Below are 17,769 nucleotides of genomic sequence, written 5' to 3'. Positions count from 1 at the left end.
ATGCTTGACAGCCAATGTCATTTTACAGAGTCAAAACCATTATTCAGCTTGCTGCTTACCCCTAATCCGACCATTCATGGCGTTGGAGTTTCACAACCATAAAGACTTTTGTTAGTGATGGATTAATCCAGTAACTGTTGAGGTGCGGAATTCTGATCGTAATTGAAGGCTAAAAGGGGAACATGATTACTGACACATCTGTTCAATTAATTTGATTTCATACACCTAATATATCAAAATTCTTTCGTTTGGCTTACCAATTTTTCGTTCCTTGTGAACCTCAAATATGTAGGACATGTAAAATTTAACGATTTCGCGAAGTAAGGATTTAAAGTAATACTACATCAACAAACGGATCTTACAATTTTTCTCTCACAAATCCGACGTAGCACTTGAGTTGACATTACCATGTCAACTGACGACTTCGACTAAACATGAACGGTCGTTCCTTAGGGACGAATAACCTTTAATGATTGTTTCTTCATAAGGAATGACTGTTCTATAAGAAGGAATAGCTTTGCCATTCTAAAGAATGGTTGTTTCATAATAAATGATTGATTTATTTATAAAGAACAACTATTCTTTATGAATGAACGATCGCTTTTTATAAAAGAATGATCGTTCATCTTTAAGAATTGACCATTCGTATTTAATAAAAGTTATTTAGTATCTTAAGTGTGATGTGGTTTACCAACTCAACTATCACATCAGAATCAGACTTGGGAGAGATAAAATTTGTCGGTCTGCTTTTATTCAAAGATTTAATACGATTGGTTGCAGACTGCAGTGGAGTCCTCCATGTCATTTGGGACATCGGGTTATCGTCAATTTTAAGCTTTAAAGCCCGCAGTATTTTGGGCCTAGATACGTCACAGTTTCTAATATTTAAAAGACATATGGGTTCGGACCTGAAATATCTGGGCGAGCCTGGCATTAAAATGGCTTCAAATTGTTCCAAAAGACATATGGACTCGAACCTGAAATATCTGAGCGAGTCCCGCCTAAACAATCTCCCTCTGTTTTGTTTTGGTACTGGGGATAATGCTCTCTATGGCTACCTTACCGTCGTCTTCGTATCTAAGTCTACACTGTTATAATGAAAAACTATTCTCCTATCCTTTTATTCCTAGAAGGTATTGTGTTCAATTTTCCTCGCAAAATTTCATTTTACTTGTAATTCTGAGTTTGTCCCTTCTCTCTTCTCTTTTCAAACGATTAAACTGGAAATTTCGAAGAAATAAATAAAAGTGTTCTCGAGTTTGGGTTTATTATTGTAATTTTTAGGTGTTTTACTTCTCATGAATTTTTGTATCGCTTAATTCTCTAACTGAGAGTCTCTTCTAATTTCCTTAGCTTTTTCACTTGACGCCTTATTTATAGGTTTAGTCGACAGAGAGTCAATTCTCAAAACTTGAGATATTATACTATCAACTGCCGGCTTGCTAGCACCAAAGAATCTTCTTCTAAAAGCCCTGCTACATTAATTAGTGAACCACACAAGTATTTTGATCAGGTAATCATCACCGTTCGTTCAGGAGATGGGGGACACGGTGCAATCCTTAGTTTGCCCAAACCAACTGCGGCTAAATCACAAGGAAAGCAAGCCAAGGAAAAAGCAAGACAGAAAAGCTTATATAAGAGAGATTTTGATGGATCACTTATCCTTCCCATGGGTGGACCTGGAGCTGATGTAGTAATTTATGCTGATGAGGGAAAAGACACATTGTTGGAGTTTCACAAGAAAAGCCGCTATAATGCAAAACGTGGTGGAAATGTTGCTTCCATGGGTGTTTTATCTTCCCAATTACATGATGGACTTGCTGCCCCAGCATTGCGAATTCCTGTGCCTGTAGGTTTGTACGTTTCACTCATTGTTATATATTATAGTTGCCTTTCTGGATAATATCCCAAAACTGGTCTGCTGAGCAGTTAATGATAAGAATGTTTTGGACCCTTCCTTATGTACTCTCATTGTATTTTATGTATTGGTTTGACAGGTACAGTTGTAAAGCATAAGCGAGGGAAGTTGTTGGCTGATCTTGCCCATCCAGGTGATGAAGTACTTGTTGCAAGGGGTGGACAAGGGGGGGTAAATCTTGTATTTAAAATTTATAAAATTAAGTAAATATTTCACTGATAAATGATATGGTTTCAGGTGTCGGGATTTGAGTTATTATTAGTTTGAAAGATTTCTAGAATATGCCTGAGATAAATTATTAGATTGGAGCTCTTGTTTTGTTTAAAATATCATTTCATTAGCACACTGTTTGACTTGTATATTCATTCTGATATCTAGTTTTATTAGATTTTGTTGGTTTGTTGCAGATTAGCTTGTTAGAAATGCCAGAGCATAGAAGGAAAAAGATGATGGCTTTAACCACAAATGTGATGAGAGATGATAGTGATAAGGTAGAGTTACTGCTCATATTTTCTTTGTTTAATAAATTGATTCTATAGTAGGGTGGAACTCCTTTTAGTAGTGTAAAATCTCAGCGTTTCAAGCGCAAATCTATGTTAAATATATCGAAATTTTTCTTAGCCAGGGAAATGATACATGAATCAGCCTAGTTTTAATTCATCTACACATGCCTTGTTTGAGTATGCAAACTATTCATTATCTGCTGTCAATATATGCATTCACCTTGTCCCATTACATCTCTTTAATGTCAATGGTGGCCCTCTTGTGTAGATCTGCTTTTATTGAAGGACTGGCTTGAGAAGAAATCTTATACTTCAATATTGGTAGATGCATTAGAATGTAATGTGTGGTTAGTCAATGTTTACATCATTCTTTGCTAAAAGAAATGGTAAACATTTTTTCTTATCTGTATTTCAGGTTTTAATTCTTGGTCAGCCTGGGGAGGAGGTTAGTCTGGAGTTAATTTTACGCGTTGTTGCTGATGTTGGTTTAGTTGTAAGTATTCCTTTCTATTCTCTTAAACAAGTTTTACATTATGCATAGAGAAAATCTATATCTATTTTTGTGTGTGTGTGTGTATATTATGTGTAGAGAAAATCTACATCTATTTTTGTGTGTGTGTGTGTATATATTATGCATAGAGAAAATCTATATCTATTTTTGTGTATATATATATATATCTTCTGCAGTTGGGTGTCTCATGGGTTTGTTCTCTTAATAAGTATTCCTCAGGCTGTTAAAATTTCTGGGGTGAAAGTGGAGATGGTTGCTCATATTTAACTCTGAAGCAATTGATATTTAAACTTATATTATCTCGTCATAGCTTGTGGCACAGAATTCAAAATATAAAATTTCTTGGGACCAGATTGACCTGTATTTATCTGATTCTTATTGGAACATTTTGGTCCGTACTTTTTACGTTGAGCCTGATACATCTGCCTGCAGTTACAGCTCTCAATTAGTCAACAGCCTTGGGCTGAAGAATACTGACCATGTTTTGTGTCTACATAAAAAACTTGAGGATAAGAAGAATGGTGTTACCTATTGTTGACTCTAGACTTATGGTAAATGGATCAAATAGTAGCTTACTGTTTGAGTGGCTTAGGTTACTGCCTTGGATTAAGCTCAAGAGGTTGGTTCTGTAGCTTTTTTTCCCTGTGTTTGATAATCTCAGTCAATTTTTTTAATGGACGAGGAAGAAATAACTTGAGACATTTGTAGGAGAACTGGGTAGCTTTTTGTTATACTTTTTCAGTGGTAAACCTTGTGGTGAGGTATATTATGGTTTTAGATATTGCATTTACTTGCTCTTGCAGGGACTTCCAAATGCTGGAAAATCCACACTCTTGGCAGCTATAACACATGCAAAACCTGATATTGCCAACTATCCTTTCACAACATTGATGCCGAACCTTGGGCGCCTTGATGGTGACCCAACTTTAGGTGCAGGGAGATTTTCATCTGAAGCAACATTAGCAGATTTGCCTGGTCTCATAGAAGGTGCTCATCTGGGGAAGGTATTATCCGATTCAATTTCATTCGACTGTTCATTCTGAAGCTCTTAGTTGCTAAAAGTAAAACCTTGTCATCCTTCTCCTTCAGGGTCTTGGTCGGAATTTTTTGAGGCACCTGAGGAGAACTCGCCTATTGGTCCACGTTGTTGATGCAGCTGCTGAGAATCCTGTGGATGACTACAGAACTGTCAAAGAAGTATTTTCCTAAAATCATATGTTTGTTGGCTTACATCTATTTATTTTCTCAGCATATTATCTTGTTGGTTCTATTTTCCTATTGAAAAAATAGGGTTGAATTGATTGAATTACTGTCATGTGCTAGTGGTTACTCATTAGAGACACAGTGGCTGATCAACTCCAAGTTTATATTTTGAGGTCTTTATACCTGGGTGTAAGTAGACATTGTTCCATTGAGAATTGTCATTTTGATGCCAACAATCTACTATTGTTGGGGGTTTCAGATTACGAAGTGGGTCCCCACCTTTAGTATAGGCCCTTGGTCTTATATACTTATCTTAAAAAGGCTGTTGTTCTTAATGTCTTGCCTTTCGAGCTAGGGTGCCTAATATCAATATCCTCATAGGTTTACAAATATTTTACATCTCCACAAAAATTCCCTTGAAAATTTGTAATTAATCGCATATGAAACAGTTTTATGCTATTGTTGACCAGGCAATTCTTCTTGGTGTATCTGTGGTGATAACTGCTTCCTATTACGTTCGAAAATACTGTTCTGCATAATATGAATCATCATGGAATTGTTTGGTCCATCCTCAATCCTGTTTATTTCAATTTTTCTGCTGTTCTCAAACTGTTTAATTTGTCATTTATGTAGGAATTACGGATGTACAATCCTGATTACCTAGAACGTCCATATCTTGTGGTTCTCAACAAGATTGACCTTCCTGAGGTGTGGCTCTGGGTTTCTCTTTCAATTTTTGGATCCTTTCTTAGTACTGTTGTTAAGTTTATGTGAATTTCCTGATCTTATCAATCTTGTTTCTTATACACATGATGATGAGAGATTATTGATTTCTGTTTCAGGCGAAGGATAGACTTACATCTTTGACTGATGAAATACTGAAGATTGGAAGTGATAAGGTAACTTCTGAAACAGGAATGAGCTCGGAGGATGCTGTACAATCATTGTCAACTGAAAGTAGCAAAGAAAATATATCATCTTCAGGGACTGCAAACAAAGATAAAAGGGAAAAAGATATTGAAGACTATCCACGCCCCCTTGCTGTTGTTGGTGTTAGTGTCCTGTAAGTTTAATTTGGGTGTAGATGATGTTTGGTTTTGCTTCATAAGGAAGTTGTTCAAATTGAACGTATATTCCTTTTGGGAGTACTTATTGACAATAATTATCTAGTATTTTTAGGCCTAACACTAGATTATGTAGCCGTTGAAAATAAAATGCAGTGTTGTTTTCTTCTGTGAAATTAGAAGGCTTTGTATTTATGTATTTTTTTTTTTTTTTTGCAGGAAAGGCGTCAGGGTTGATGAGATGTTGAAGGAGATTAGGGCTGCCTTAAGAAAATGCTGAGATTCCAATGAAGCACAAGAACTAAGTGTCTCCATGAGAGTATAAATGTTGTAAAAGCCTTTAACTTGCTGTGGTCTGACGAAGTCACTGTTTTTTCTAGTGAATCTTACCAATGATTTAGCTAGAGTGCATGAGCACTTCAGTCCATGTTAGCTTCTTGCCACTCCAAAGTTTCAGAGTGCAAACGGGAACACATCAGTGTCAAAGTTTTGACCTTCTATCAGAAACTGTACATAAAATCATCCTGGCTAATTTCTTGTAATTTTCATATCTTTGATACTTGGAAACAGATTGAGTCCAACATAATTTTTTGACTTCTTAAATAGCATTGTAGATAGTTTCTAGTTGATAATTTATGTTATTTGATTAATTTTGTATTGTTGTAAAATGCCACTTTCATGTGTTTAAATGGTTGTAATATTTGCACCATGGTTGCCTACGGGTCTAGATTTTGTTGCGTGATTGATCAGATGACTAGAAATGGATTAACAATGGATAGGTTTGAGTTTGATTTACAAAAATATTTGGAAACCTTTCAGAAATTATGGTCAATCGTATTGAGCATGTTATTTTGCTTTTTCTTCTTTTTAATTTCAGATGCTTAAACTATTTGAAACAATTTCTTGAATTGAATGAAAATTCTTTGTTTAAATAAAGTTGCTTAGCCCATACATGTTCAAGTCAACCTCGGTGGACTCGCAATAAAAGCGGTGAGGCTTTGGCAACCATTTTATGAATACGTCTAGGTTCAATGATTTTAGACTATCATTGTCATTATTTATTTATTTATTGTTTTCATTGCTACGAAAACATGCGGAATTCATTGTATTCTCAATTAGATTATCACAATTTCTACACTATTTTCTCATTAAAATAATATTGAGGGGCTAGAGTCGACAGAAATCGGCTTTTATTAACCATCATAGAGCTTTTTAGAGTTGATGAAAAGAGGGATTGCACTTGCAGAGTTGCATAGTTGAATTGAAGTAAATAATAAATGGGGTTAATTAGAAAAGTTGTGAATGGGTTTTTGCCATTTTTTAAAAATAAGTTCCTGCTGTTAGCACTTGGAATAAGAGTCAAAAAGCGTAAGCATAGTAACTCGGAAGATTCACTTCAAGAGGATCTTTGTAGGAAGAGTAACAGAAATGGGTCCACTAATTAAATGCATGAATTCCATGCCATATTTTAAGTTTGGGAAATGGGTCACTAAACCCCACGTATCAAAGTAGGCTTGCAAATTGGCATGTGCTTGTTTTAGAAACGCCCGCATGTTCTTATCCCCAACCGTTTGTCCTAAGCATTACACCGCTCCCAATGGTAAATTACCATTATCCATTTACTCTCCTTCTTATTTTCAGTTTTGTTTTGAGATAAAAAGATGGAAAGTAGAATTTCCATTTTTCTCTTGTGTGTTTGCCACCTGAGCTTGTGTAAGGACAACAATGTAAGCCAAGTGTATCTATGAGAAATAACAGCGAGCCTTCTTGTGGACACGATTAAACTAGTTCTTCATGACAAGTATCAGCCCAAACCCATTGTAAAGACACGTTTCAAGTCCATTCTAGTGTGCCTTATTACTGCATTCAAGCTATTGTCTCCCCTGTTCTTGTATAAATACCGCCCACCCCTTGTACGCGATGTACTTATCATCACCAAACCTTCCTAGTTTTCAGAGTCCTCAGTTGTAATAATGTCAAAAACACTCGTGGGTAGTATTGCAGAGAAAAAACTGCTGAAAAAGCCTGCGCAGGCAAGTTCAAGGAAAGGTTGCATGAGAGGCAAGGGAGGTCCAGAGAACGCTCTTTGCACTTACAAAGGTGTTCGTCAGAGAACTTGGGGCAAGTGGGTTGCTGAAATTCGAGAACCCAATCGCGGCGCACGTCTTTGGCTCGGGACATTTGACACGTCGCATGAAGCTGCCATGGCTTATGATGCTGCTGCTCGCAAACTTTATGGTCCAGACGCCAAGCTCAATTTACCAGAGTTGAGCGTTAATTCTCAATATCCAACCGCTTCTGCCAATACCCAGGTTCCCCAAATGCCAAACCAGCCTCAAAACATTCATGATTCAGGTATCAAATGCTCACCAGATACCCCGCTTCCCACAGTGAACGATGCGACACAGGTGTACAACAACAACTCGATCATTCCCTTTCCTAACGACAGCATCGAGTCTCATCCGAATTTGGCAGAAAACGAAGCGAAAGTTGGGCAGAATGAACAGGGAATGGATGGATTCTGTGAGAATTTGAACGTGAACTTGCCTGAGTTTGATGAATCCATATGGGCAGAAGCGGCGATGTCCATTGATTATCCTATGCTGGAAGAGCCAGGGCTTTTTGGTGGCAACCTGGTGGATGGAGCTGGATGGGATATGTTGAAGACTCCATGGTGCATGTGAAAGTTTGAAACTGGACTCTGTGGAAACGAGACATCTAAGCTGCTGCTATGCGTTTATATGTAGACATTAGATAGATTATGTGTAAATAAACTGTAGTATCCACCTGAGAAAAAAAAAAAAAAAAATGTGGAACCTATACATATGTAACATATGTTGTGTCAGGTCCACGATGCCTCATGGGTTTTCCTGGGCTCTGTCGTGCCTCTTTTATCCACCTGCGTACATCACTACCATACTCGTAAATGAAAATATTATATATCGAATGTTTATATTTCAGCATGTGTAACACATGGCCTGCAAATTTATTATAGATTTTTTTATTTCTTTTTTAAAATGCCATTTAATTGCCTTGTGAAATCGCAATTGTTCTAACTGGAAAATCTTAAAAAAGAAAAAACAGTAAAATAATGGTTAATAATAAAATGTAGAAAAGAAGTTCAAAAAAATATCTATCAGGATCTTCAATCTCTCTCTCATTTCCAATCTATCAGGCTCTCATCTAACAGGATAAGTGAATTCCAGCTTATCAGAACAACTGAATCCTAATTTATCATCTTTTATTGCCAATCATTTATGATTATTGAACTACTTTATCTATCAAGATAAGTGAATCCTTACTACCAAAATAACTGAACCTTAACTTATCGTCTTTTATTTCCTAAAAGGAATGTTATGTTTTCATTTTGTTATCTTAATATTAACAAATTTTCAAACTACATTGTTTCTCCAAGTCATCCATACATATAAAATGGAAACTAAGTACCTTTATTTACGAATGATCTCTAAAATCTAGGAACATGTATTTTTACAAGAAAGTTACTCTGATTATGCTGCAATGCAGACAGACAGGAGCAGTATTTTATGATGTCCAGCTCAGTTTTATGAATCCAGTGCCACATTGACTCAGCAAATGTGTCATCATGCCCAGATTCAGATGTTCAAGTTCAAATTGATCACGCTATTATATTTCCTAGATGTTACAGAAATGGTGTTGCTCAAAAGTCAAAACACAGGATTTCTGAGAGTTTACATTTATTACAGTTTACATAAATGTTTAACTATTTGAAATCTGTAATAAAATATTATGATATACTTTGCATAACGATTATATCATTCCATACATATATCTCAATATGAAGTATCACAAGCATTATGATAAATGTAAATTAACACGGCAAAAGATTTTCAAGATATATTTGAATGGATAACTGAGCAAGAGCAGCAAGAGATAAATTGTAGAATTGGATATTTGGATTTGATGTCCTATAAATAAATGTCATTAAAATGCAGCTATGGAGAATTGTATTGAAGGGTTCCAGTATCTGTTATGCAACCAAACAGAATCAGCTTCTACAGCATAACCATCTTCATTACGGTTCCAACTGAAGTGGGCATGAGTCCTGTTCTTTATATCTAATGTTCCATGTCCAAAGCTCGCTTCACGGTAAGCTGAGTAGCGAGGCTGTGGCTGTGTCATTCTGCTCAATGGAAAAAAGAAAATCAGACTACATGTACAAATGTTCATCTGATTGAAACTGAATTCTTGGCTACAGAGTGATAATAAGAAAGAAATAATTTAATCACATAAGACCATCTGCTATAACTTACTGTGTTACCAATCCTTCACAATTTCCTCCATCTCCAACGGTTATGTAAACTGGGGCAGATGGATTACTAATGGGGGTGCAATCTCCATTTGTAATGTTGTATGCGATATTGGATATACGTTCCTGCAATTAAAGCAAATAGGCTTTAATCTGATGTTAAAATAAAAAATTCTTCTCTTTCATTACATTTTGTTCTCTCGGAGGAACATATTGCCATAGAAAAACAGAATAAAGAAATATCCAGCCAGCCTGACTAGCCACTATATTCTGGAGCCTCTTTGTCATGGCATGTATTTAACTTTAACTTTATGGTAATAAAAGAAATATATAGAAGGGAAATGTGAATTCTTTGGCCTTTATAATGCATAGATCACATGGAGGAGTAGATCTGCAGACATTTTGTTCCACAGAAGAATAGATTTATACAAACAGAAGGAATTGCTACTTGAGAAAGACTCTAAAATATAAAAAGGAACTTACAGATCGTTCATAGGCATGAACATGACCGGCAAAGACTACGTCAACTTTGTACTCCACAAACCAAGGCTCGTACATTACTCTCATGGTTTCGCTCTCCATATAGTGATGTACATAGCTATTGTATAGTGGACTGTGCATAAGAACAATAAGCCAGGGTGTCTCCGTTCTGTTCACTCTGGGAAACTCCTGATCCAGCCATTTGTATTGAGGAGTATATTTCCCTAGAAATAAGAGTACTTTCTTGTGTTATGTCCACACAATCAAATCTATCAATGCAAACAAGTAATTTTAACAATTTTTGAAAGCTAATTCCCCATTAAAATCATCAACCACCATACAAATTACATAAACAAAAGTAGTTCTAAGAGATTTGCCTAGGATTGATCTGCTGCAAATGCTGAGCTTAAAAATATCAAAATTTATATATATGTTCGCTTGGCTTGGTTGACAAACACCACACAAATGAAATTAGGAAACTGCAGAGAACTAAAAATTACTTACCAAAAGCTGAGTATGAGGACATGACAATGATATAGGCTGAAGCTCTCTTAATGGAGTACCAAAGAGGCGAAGTACTCAATGATGCTTCATAAGGTACATGATAACGGTTGTGGTACGGTTTAAAGGGTTTTTGTTCGCCCTGAAAAGAAAAAACTATCGTTTAGTAAGAGCTTTTGCCAAAAACATTGTAATATCATAGCTGAGGAAAGCACGATACCATCAACTTGAAAACATAAAAACTAAACAAGATATCAGCATAAGTTTAAAAAATAGAAGTGACAGGACATAAGATAGAAGGCATACAAGATCAGGAGCAAAATCAATTTCATGATTTCCTGCAGTCCATATCCAAGGTTGATAAGCAACATTTCTCTCTGTGAACCTTCCCCAAGTATCCCAACGGGTGTTGTCATGAAGTGGATAATCATCTGCATAAGACAGATCTCCTACAAACAATAACGTCTGTCCTTTTGTTGGGTTTTGTTCATAATGTGTAAGAGTCCTATTTGAGTCGAAAGTCTGCCCAAGATCCCCTGCTCAACATGCTTGCTTAGTGAGAACAAGATAAAATTGTGTATATTTACAATGTGTGCTCAGTTTTTGCGTCAACTACAATTATTGGATATTTCACCTTTAAGCTGACTAGACATAAGATGTTACTACAGTTAAACCTAGAAAGAGAACCTCAAAATGCTATTAAGAAATAATTGACTCAAGTAATTTAAGAGAGAAATACCTATTATGCCAAAAGTATATGGGACATCTGGGCCAGATTCTGGAGGAGTTATAAAACAGAACTGTCGTGTAGTATTCCCAATCCCAACTTCATAGTAATATTTGGTGTCGAACTGCAATGTTAATAAAATTGTGTTACTTCAAAGTTCAAACATTGACAGATTGATTTTGCCCACAAGTCCTCAAACTCTAAACACCAAACTAAAATTGTTAATCAAGTAAAATGAGTAAAAATCTGACAAGAAGTGCACACCTCCAGATCCTTAACAGTGCAGTGATGAATGTAACCCGAAGTGTAATTGAAGTATTTGTAAGTAAGAACGATGCCTTCTGCCTGTTTCATAAGTGTTGTGTTTTCTGCCCAGTAAAGCACTGTGTTTGAACCAGGCTCATCAGGAGTCACCCAAGAGACAAGCACAGCCTTTCCCACATGATCTCCTTGTGTTATATGAACCTTAATTACAATAATCAAAATTCAGTTTTTAATCAGGAAAATTATATCAACAAAATGAAATTAAGAAGAGCGAATTGAAAATCACCTGTTGAGGAGCATTATAACCGGGAGGCACTCGAAACACATCACTGTCCAGTGGCATATCAAGGGATAAGTTTGCACTTCTTACAAAGCTACTTGTTCTTCCACCATTACAAAACTCTGCAAAACTTGATATCAATCCCACAACAACAACAAGAACAAGAAAGTCCCACCTCACACCCATATCTCCACTTTCAATTTTCACTACTCTCACTTGAATTCAAATAGATCCATTTCAACTGTAGGATAGCATAAAAATGCTATATAATAACGGCGTGAGGAATATTTATTTTTCTTAACACATTTTTGAGTCCCCAAGCGCTGCGTCTCAATCATTAAAGCTAATTTTTAACCCGGTAAGTTGAAGTTGATGGTGAATACTGTAATTTTATTCGTGATTCGATGAAAAACACACGACTGCCAACTGGTTTGGTAGTAGCAGTTGTGCCAGCGTTTGAAAAAGAAGGTGATTGTACAGATGACTTAGGATAAGAACGCCGCTTGTTTCTTCTGTTGCCGTCAACAAATACTGATAACTGTCAGTCAAACGGCCAAACAAGAAGCCATTTGCCTTGCAATATCCACTATTTGATACCAATATTTGAAGATAATATCATTAAGGCTTAGCAGACTGGTAGTTGGTAATAGAAACTAACTTGATAACTTATTAGAAGCCAACTGCTTCTTTCATTTGTGAAAATGACGCCAACAGTATCTGAAAATGAATTTTTAACCTGAAAAAAAAATATAATAATGAAAATTGTAAAATACTTGAACTTCTTTCATAATTTAATATGTAAAAAATATGCACCTACAATATGATATATAAATTATACCGGTGGAAGTTGAATAGTAACTATATCTTCATGAATCCGAGATAGACTTGGGTTATCAAAATTGCTTTCGGAAGATCCATAGAAAATGAAAATAAATAATTGTACCACGAAAAAAAAAAAAATTTTAATAAATACACAATATTTGTTTGACCTACCATGTAGCGGTGGACAATTTCTGTTGTCATGTGATGTCCAACGTTACCATGTCCATGACAACATCTTTCTTTTTATCCTTATCTTTTCCTCCTTTTCGATGTACAAGTTCATGTCTTCATTTCCCACACGACTCTTATACATGCAGTGATTATTTTTCATGTTCATTAATTAATTCAAATAAATTCCACAGTTCCTTCTGAAGTCTGTAAATAAACATATGAGTAAAACCTTGTACAAAAAATTAAATACAATTAACCCCAAAAATGGTCTTCCTGATCAAGAAAGTTTGTTCATTTTATTAATTTTCTGGGTTCAAACCACCTTGAAACTACTTATCATATTAAATTTGTAAGATGTTTAATAGGTCTCAAAGATTTGTTGGCATACCTATAAACTAATCCGGATAGCCAATGATAAATAATAATAATAATAATAATAATATACAATTCATTTAAAGTTTACTTTGTAATTTGACTACATATTTTACGTGTATAAATCTCAGCCATTTGTTTCTCCATCTTCAGTGGCAATTTTAATACAGGTTTTTCATTAATGTCAGCATGATATCGGCAACTAACTCTTCGTGATGTTGATGTGCAAGTGCCCTGTTGAATCTCGTTATACAATCAACCAAATAATTCTTTTTAGAAACATATACATATTTGAAGAAGTATGGGAGTTTTCTACTAGTTGGCTACTTGACATTCTCGCTGAAAATATGAATATGATTAACATATATATCCACGGATCCACCCATTTAGTATGCAAATCATGCATAGATGAAAGCCAAACATTGTCATTTATATTACTTTTTTGCACAATTTCTGTCCACTTGATTCAAATTGTTCTTAAGTATAAGAATCTCATATGCACTTTTGAAAGTCACAGTAATAATCCTTGTAAGTAATGGCATTTAACTTCTCTGAAAATTTGATCAAAATATGCCTTATACAATATCTATGAAATGTATATCAAGAAAAGCTTTTGAAATCGCTTTTGTCATTGCTGGTTCTTGATTAGTAATATCATTTTAGGAGGATTATGTGGTATTACTTTCTTAATTTGCTTAAAAACCCAAACAAAAGAATTAATTAGTGGTCTCATCCCCTTAAGAATGAACAAGTGAATGCCTCCGACTTGCAATTCAAGAATACTGATCTGTTGATGAACAGGAATATTAGCAGTTGAAAATTGTTGGCTCAATGACAATCCTTTGGTTCACTCCTACAACTAATTGGGCCTAGAAAGGCTAACTTTAAATTGGGCTATATTAGTCAGCCCGTATATCCCCAGACTTTTAGAACAGGACAACTGATTATCTCCAAAGTTGTTTGCTTTTTCATAAACTAAACCACTAAGTTTCTAAAGCAACAAACAAGAACCGGCACTAAACCAGACAAATCCGTTTAAATTCACTGAAAAATGAGTGAAAAAGAATTCCTTACTTTAGGATATTTCAGATAAAAGTTTCAAGACAAAGAGATTAATTTACCATTAATATGCACAGCTGAAATACCAAACTTGCCTCAAAGCTCAAACAAGAAGAGCCAACAAAAAAGAAGACTGATCCATGAGACATAAAATTAGTTCCCATGGCAAAGGTTGTTTTCAAGCCCTCCAGCTGATTTTATACTTCTTAATTGTAGTTCATTCAACCTAAAATCCTTGTTACTTATAACGCTATAGATATGTGTTTACTTTGATAATATAGAACAGAGATAAGGTACCAAGATGGGATAAAGCTCTAAATCTCTTAACAAGTATTTCTCAGCATTTTCCCCAAACACAGCCAATAAATAATCGGAAAAACTAAGTGCGAATCATATGCAATTACCTTGCCGTTTTTTTTGTCATTTTCTCCTTTTTGTCCTCCCAGCTAGGCTGTTCTAAATTTTTACTCTATGAACTGGCCAACTAAATAAGTCAAAAAAATTAGGATTTGACCTGGCCAAGTCAAACGAACTGTTGAGTAAGGCATGAGCAAATGCAAGTCGGCCATCGGCTAGTTTCTTTCCAATTATTATTATTATTATTATTATTATTTCTTATATTTAAGTTTGTTCCTATAACCAATGAGTTTATATCTTATGACTGTTTCATGTTGTGGCATCTGTATCTCACAGAATTCAGGAATCTTCAAACTATATTCGCCGGCAAAAATTAGCTGTCAAATTTGAAGCAGAAAAGACAACGACTACGTCCGTCCATCCTGCTATTGCTATATATACACACCTACACATTTGAGAAGAGCAGGCTCATAATACAATAGAATCTGTAGGACACAAGTCCATTTCTGCTAGCCATGGATAAGTTTGAAACAGACGAGAAGCCGATCATGAAGGTTAGTATTGTATTAATATTACTAAAGAATTTCTAAAATAATACCCTGATCAGTTTAATTTAATTTGTCTGTATAATTGTTTGCATGCATGCATAAATATAATCAATTATGATATATGTTTCTTGCAGGAAGGAGCTCTATCATCGTCGAGTCTGGTAAGCAATGGGTCTGTTAATTTTCGAGGGAGAATTGCCGATAAGCGAACAACTGGAGGATGGAAAGCCTCTTCTTTCGTCATAGGTTAGCTTTTGCAAATACTTCATAATTTTAACCATTTTATTGACATATATATTGTATATATAACAAGAGTGATGGTAATTATGATGGATGTACGTTTGTTATATATAGCGAATGAGCTAGCTGAGAGGTTAGCTTTTTTCTCCATTGCGGTGAGCTTGGCGGCATACTTGGTTCTTAAAATGAATCAAAGTCTTCCAACTGCTGCTACTCTTATGACTAATTGGAGCGGATCGGCTTTTCTTCTAACAATTGTTGGAGCATTTCTAGCTGATGCTTACTTGGGTCGATTTGGAACAATTATTATTTTCTCTTGCCTCTATTCAATCGTAAGTATTCAAATTGCATTCTAAATTATAAATTAGGGAAAAAAAAAAAAAATAGTTACACCTCATAACGTTAATGATGAACTAATATGATTCAGTTTAATCGAATTTTATAAATTATAATTTTCTTTTTAAAATTTAATGGATCATAGTGCTCTCTCATAACGTTAATGTTTGGGCCGAATTTCATAAAAAATTATCTTTGAAATTTGGTGGTGATGCAGGGAATGGTGATGTTAACAATCTCGTCTACCATGGACAGCCTACGTCCACCCCCATGCAGGGTAAGACCATGCGTACAACCAAATGCAGGGCAGAATGCGTTTCTCACCGGTGCACTGGCTCTCATAGCCCTTGGAACCGGTGGTATCAAGCCATGCGTCTCATCTTTTGGGGCTGACCAGTATGATGAGGCAGATGAAAAAGAAGTCAAAGACAAATCCGGATTCTTTAATTGGTTTTTCTTAGCAATTAACATGGGTGCAGTCTTAGCTGTTACAGTGATGGCGTTTATTCAGGATAGATTGGGTTATGCTTGGGGTTTTGGGATCCCTACAGGGATGATGATCTTCTCCATTGTCATTCTAGCCACTGGTATGCCTTTTTATCGTTTCAAGAAACCCATGGGAAGTCCTTTCACTAGGTTTCTTCAGGTTGTGGTGGCTTCTCTCAGGAACCACTTTAGACGGGTAAAGGTAAGCCATGAAACTGAGCTTTACGAAGTTAAAACTAAGGAGTCGGATATCCATGGTGCTAAAAAACTTTTTCATACCGCACAATACAGGTTGGCAATTAGCAATAAAAATTCTTTCTTTTATTTGTTTGCTATTGGAGCAAGCATTCATAGTACTGTTTTAATTTGCAGGTTCTTCGACAAAGCAGCTGTTATAACAGACCCATCACCATCAGATATTAACACCAGGAACCGCTGGAAGCTTTGCACAGTCACCCAAGTAGAGGAATTCAAGTCGTTACTCAGGGTCCTCCCAGTATGCGCAACAACAATAGGTCTTGCCCTCTCATACTCTCAAGTATCAACATTCTTCCTCACCCAGGCCGGCCTGACGGACCGAAACCTCGGACCCCATTTCACAATCCCTATTGGCTCCGTCGCTATCTTCACCGCCCTGGATGCCCTCATTATTATCCCCATCTACCAAAAATGGATGGTCCCGCTCCTTCGGAAGTTCACTGGTCACGAACGTGGCCTCACTTCTTTACAACGCATTGGAGTCGGCCTATTTTTGGGCATATTTTCTTTCGTCTCCGCCGCTTTGGTTGAAAAAAAGCGAGTTGATTCATTTGAGGAGCAGCATAAGATGAGCGTATTCTGGTTATTTCCACAGTTCTTTCTAATTGGTTCAGCAGAAGTTTTCGCTTACGTGGGTCAATTAGAGTTTTTTTACGATGAAGCCACTGATGGGACAAGGAGTATTAGTAGCGCACTGTTTCTTAGTGAGTTTGGAATTGGAAGTTTTTTAAGTACAGCACTTGTTAAGATCATTGTGCGTAGTACTGGTGGGCAAGAGACTGGGTGGCTAAGAAATGATCTTAATAAGAGCAGGCTTGATTATTTCTACTGGATAGTGGCTGGAATTGATATTGTTCTTTTCTTTGTGTTCTTGTGGATAGCAACACGTTATAAGAGGAGGCAAAATGGAAGTGTAGCAGATGAATCAATGCTTGAATTGGGTGGGAATATTAACGCAAATGAAGACAGAAGATGAGAACACCCAATTTCGAAGCGTCATATTGCGGAGTTACGTACATTAAACTTTGAATGTAGTTAAAATAAGTTTCATCTATTGCTCATTTGTGAATTATGTTATCAGTCAAATCTTTCGTTCTCTTTTTCATACTTCATCCCACGTATTTTAGAATAAGTAATTGTTATATTCAATTTCCATTAATTCAAAATTTAACATAATTGGAGGACAAGGCTAAAAGACAAGACAGGAAAATTAAAAGACAAAGACGGAATGATATGGATCCCATTCACATCATTAAAGAAGAAAAGCATCTTATTAAATAAGAAATGGCTTTTTAAAAAGCAATAAATGAGAAATATTATCGAGAACGATGAGATCTTGGGATCAGTTAATAATATTACCCTAATCTTACCTAAAATGTTG

At 35.8% G+C, this 17,769-nt stretch overlaps 4 protein-coding genes across 5 annotated transcripts; 3 read left to right on the top strand and 1 right to left on the bottom strand.

The window, feature by feature from the left end:
* The first annotated feature begins 985 nt into the window (after positions 1–985).
* Positions 986–5,802, top strand: LOC116127635 (probable GTP-binding protein OBGC2). 2 transcript variants are annotated; one of them, XM_031413280.1, is made up of 10 exons: positions 986–1,133; positions 1,381–1,853; positions 1,998–2,051; positions 2,306–2,409; positions 2,837–2,914; positions 3,736–3,936; positions 4,022–4,129; positions 4,769–4,843; positions 4,978–5,198; positions 5,419–5,802. In XM_031413280.1, the coding sequence occupies exons 1-10, from the start codon at positions 1,042–1,044 to the stop codon at positions 5,477–5,479; spliced, it is 1,467 nt and encodes a 488-aa protein (XP_031269140.1). In that variant the 5' UTR covers positions 986–1,041; the 3' UTR covers positions 5,480–5,802. The 2 variants fall into 2 exon arrangements, with proteins under 2 accessions (XP_031269140.1, XP_031269139.1); XM_031413279.1 differs by having other exon boundaries at positions 1,998–2,089; positions 2,326–2,409.
* Positions 5,803–6,827: 1,025 nt separating this feature from the next.
* LOC116127638 (dehydration-responsive element-binding protein 2D-like) lies at positions 6,828–8,003 on the top strand. The gene has a single exon (XM_031413282.1). The coding sequence runs from the start codon at positions 7,173–7,175 to the stop codon at positions 7,881–7,883; it is 711 nt and encodes a 236-aa protein (XP_031269142.1). The 5' UTR covers positions 6,828–7,172; the 3' UTR covers positions 7,884–8,003.
* A 1,030-nt stretch (positions 8,004–9,033) lies between these two features.
* LOC116127636 (purple acid phosphatase 2-like) lies at positions 9,034–12,020 on the bottom strand. Its single transcript, XM_031413281.1, has 8 exons — positions 11,746–12,020; positions 11,460–11,660; positions 11,208–11,319; positions 10,775–11,004; positions 10,472–10,610; positions 9,971–10,191; positions 9,492–9,613; positions 9,034–9,361 (listed from the first exon to the last, which is right to left on the bottom strand). Exons 1-8 carry the CDS (start codon positions 11,923–11,925, stop codon positions 9,163–9,165), a joined length of 1,404 nt encoding a protein of 467 aa, XP_031269141.1. The 5' UTR covers positions 11,926–12,020; the 3' UTR covers positions 9,034–9,162.
* A 2,966-nt stretch (positions 12,021–14,986) lies between these two features.
* On the top strand, positions 14,987–17,494 carry LOC116127639 (protein NRT1/ PTR FAMILY 8.2-like). The gene is made up of 5 exons (XM_031413283.1): positions 14,987–15,074; positions 15,203–15,314; positions 15,423–15,640; positions 15,862–16,421; positions 16,503–17,494. Exons 1-5 carry the CDS (start codon positions 15,036–15,038, stop codon positions 17,362–17,364), a joined length of 1,791 nt encoding a protein of 596 aa, XP_031269143.1. The 5' UTR covers positions 14,987–15,035; the 3' UTR covers positions 17,365–17,494.
* The last annotated feature ends 275 nt before the right edge of the window (positions 17,495–17,769 follow it).

This window comes from Pistacia vera, unplaced genomic scaffold (genome assembly GCF_008641045.1).
Source record: "Pistacia vera cultivar Batoury unplaced genomic scaffold, PisVer_v2 Contig192, whole genome shotgun sequence".
Taxonomy (NCBI): Eukaryota; Viridiplantae; Streptophyta; class Magnoliopsida; order Sapindales; family Anacardiaceae; genus Pistacia; species Pistacia vera.
The sequence above is the reverse complement of the archived record's forward strand: the minus strand, read 5'-3'. Positions and strand labels throughout refer to the sequence as shown.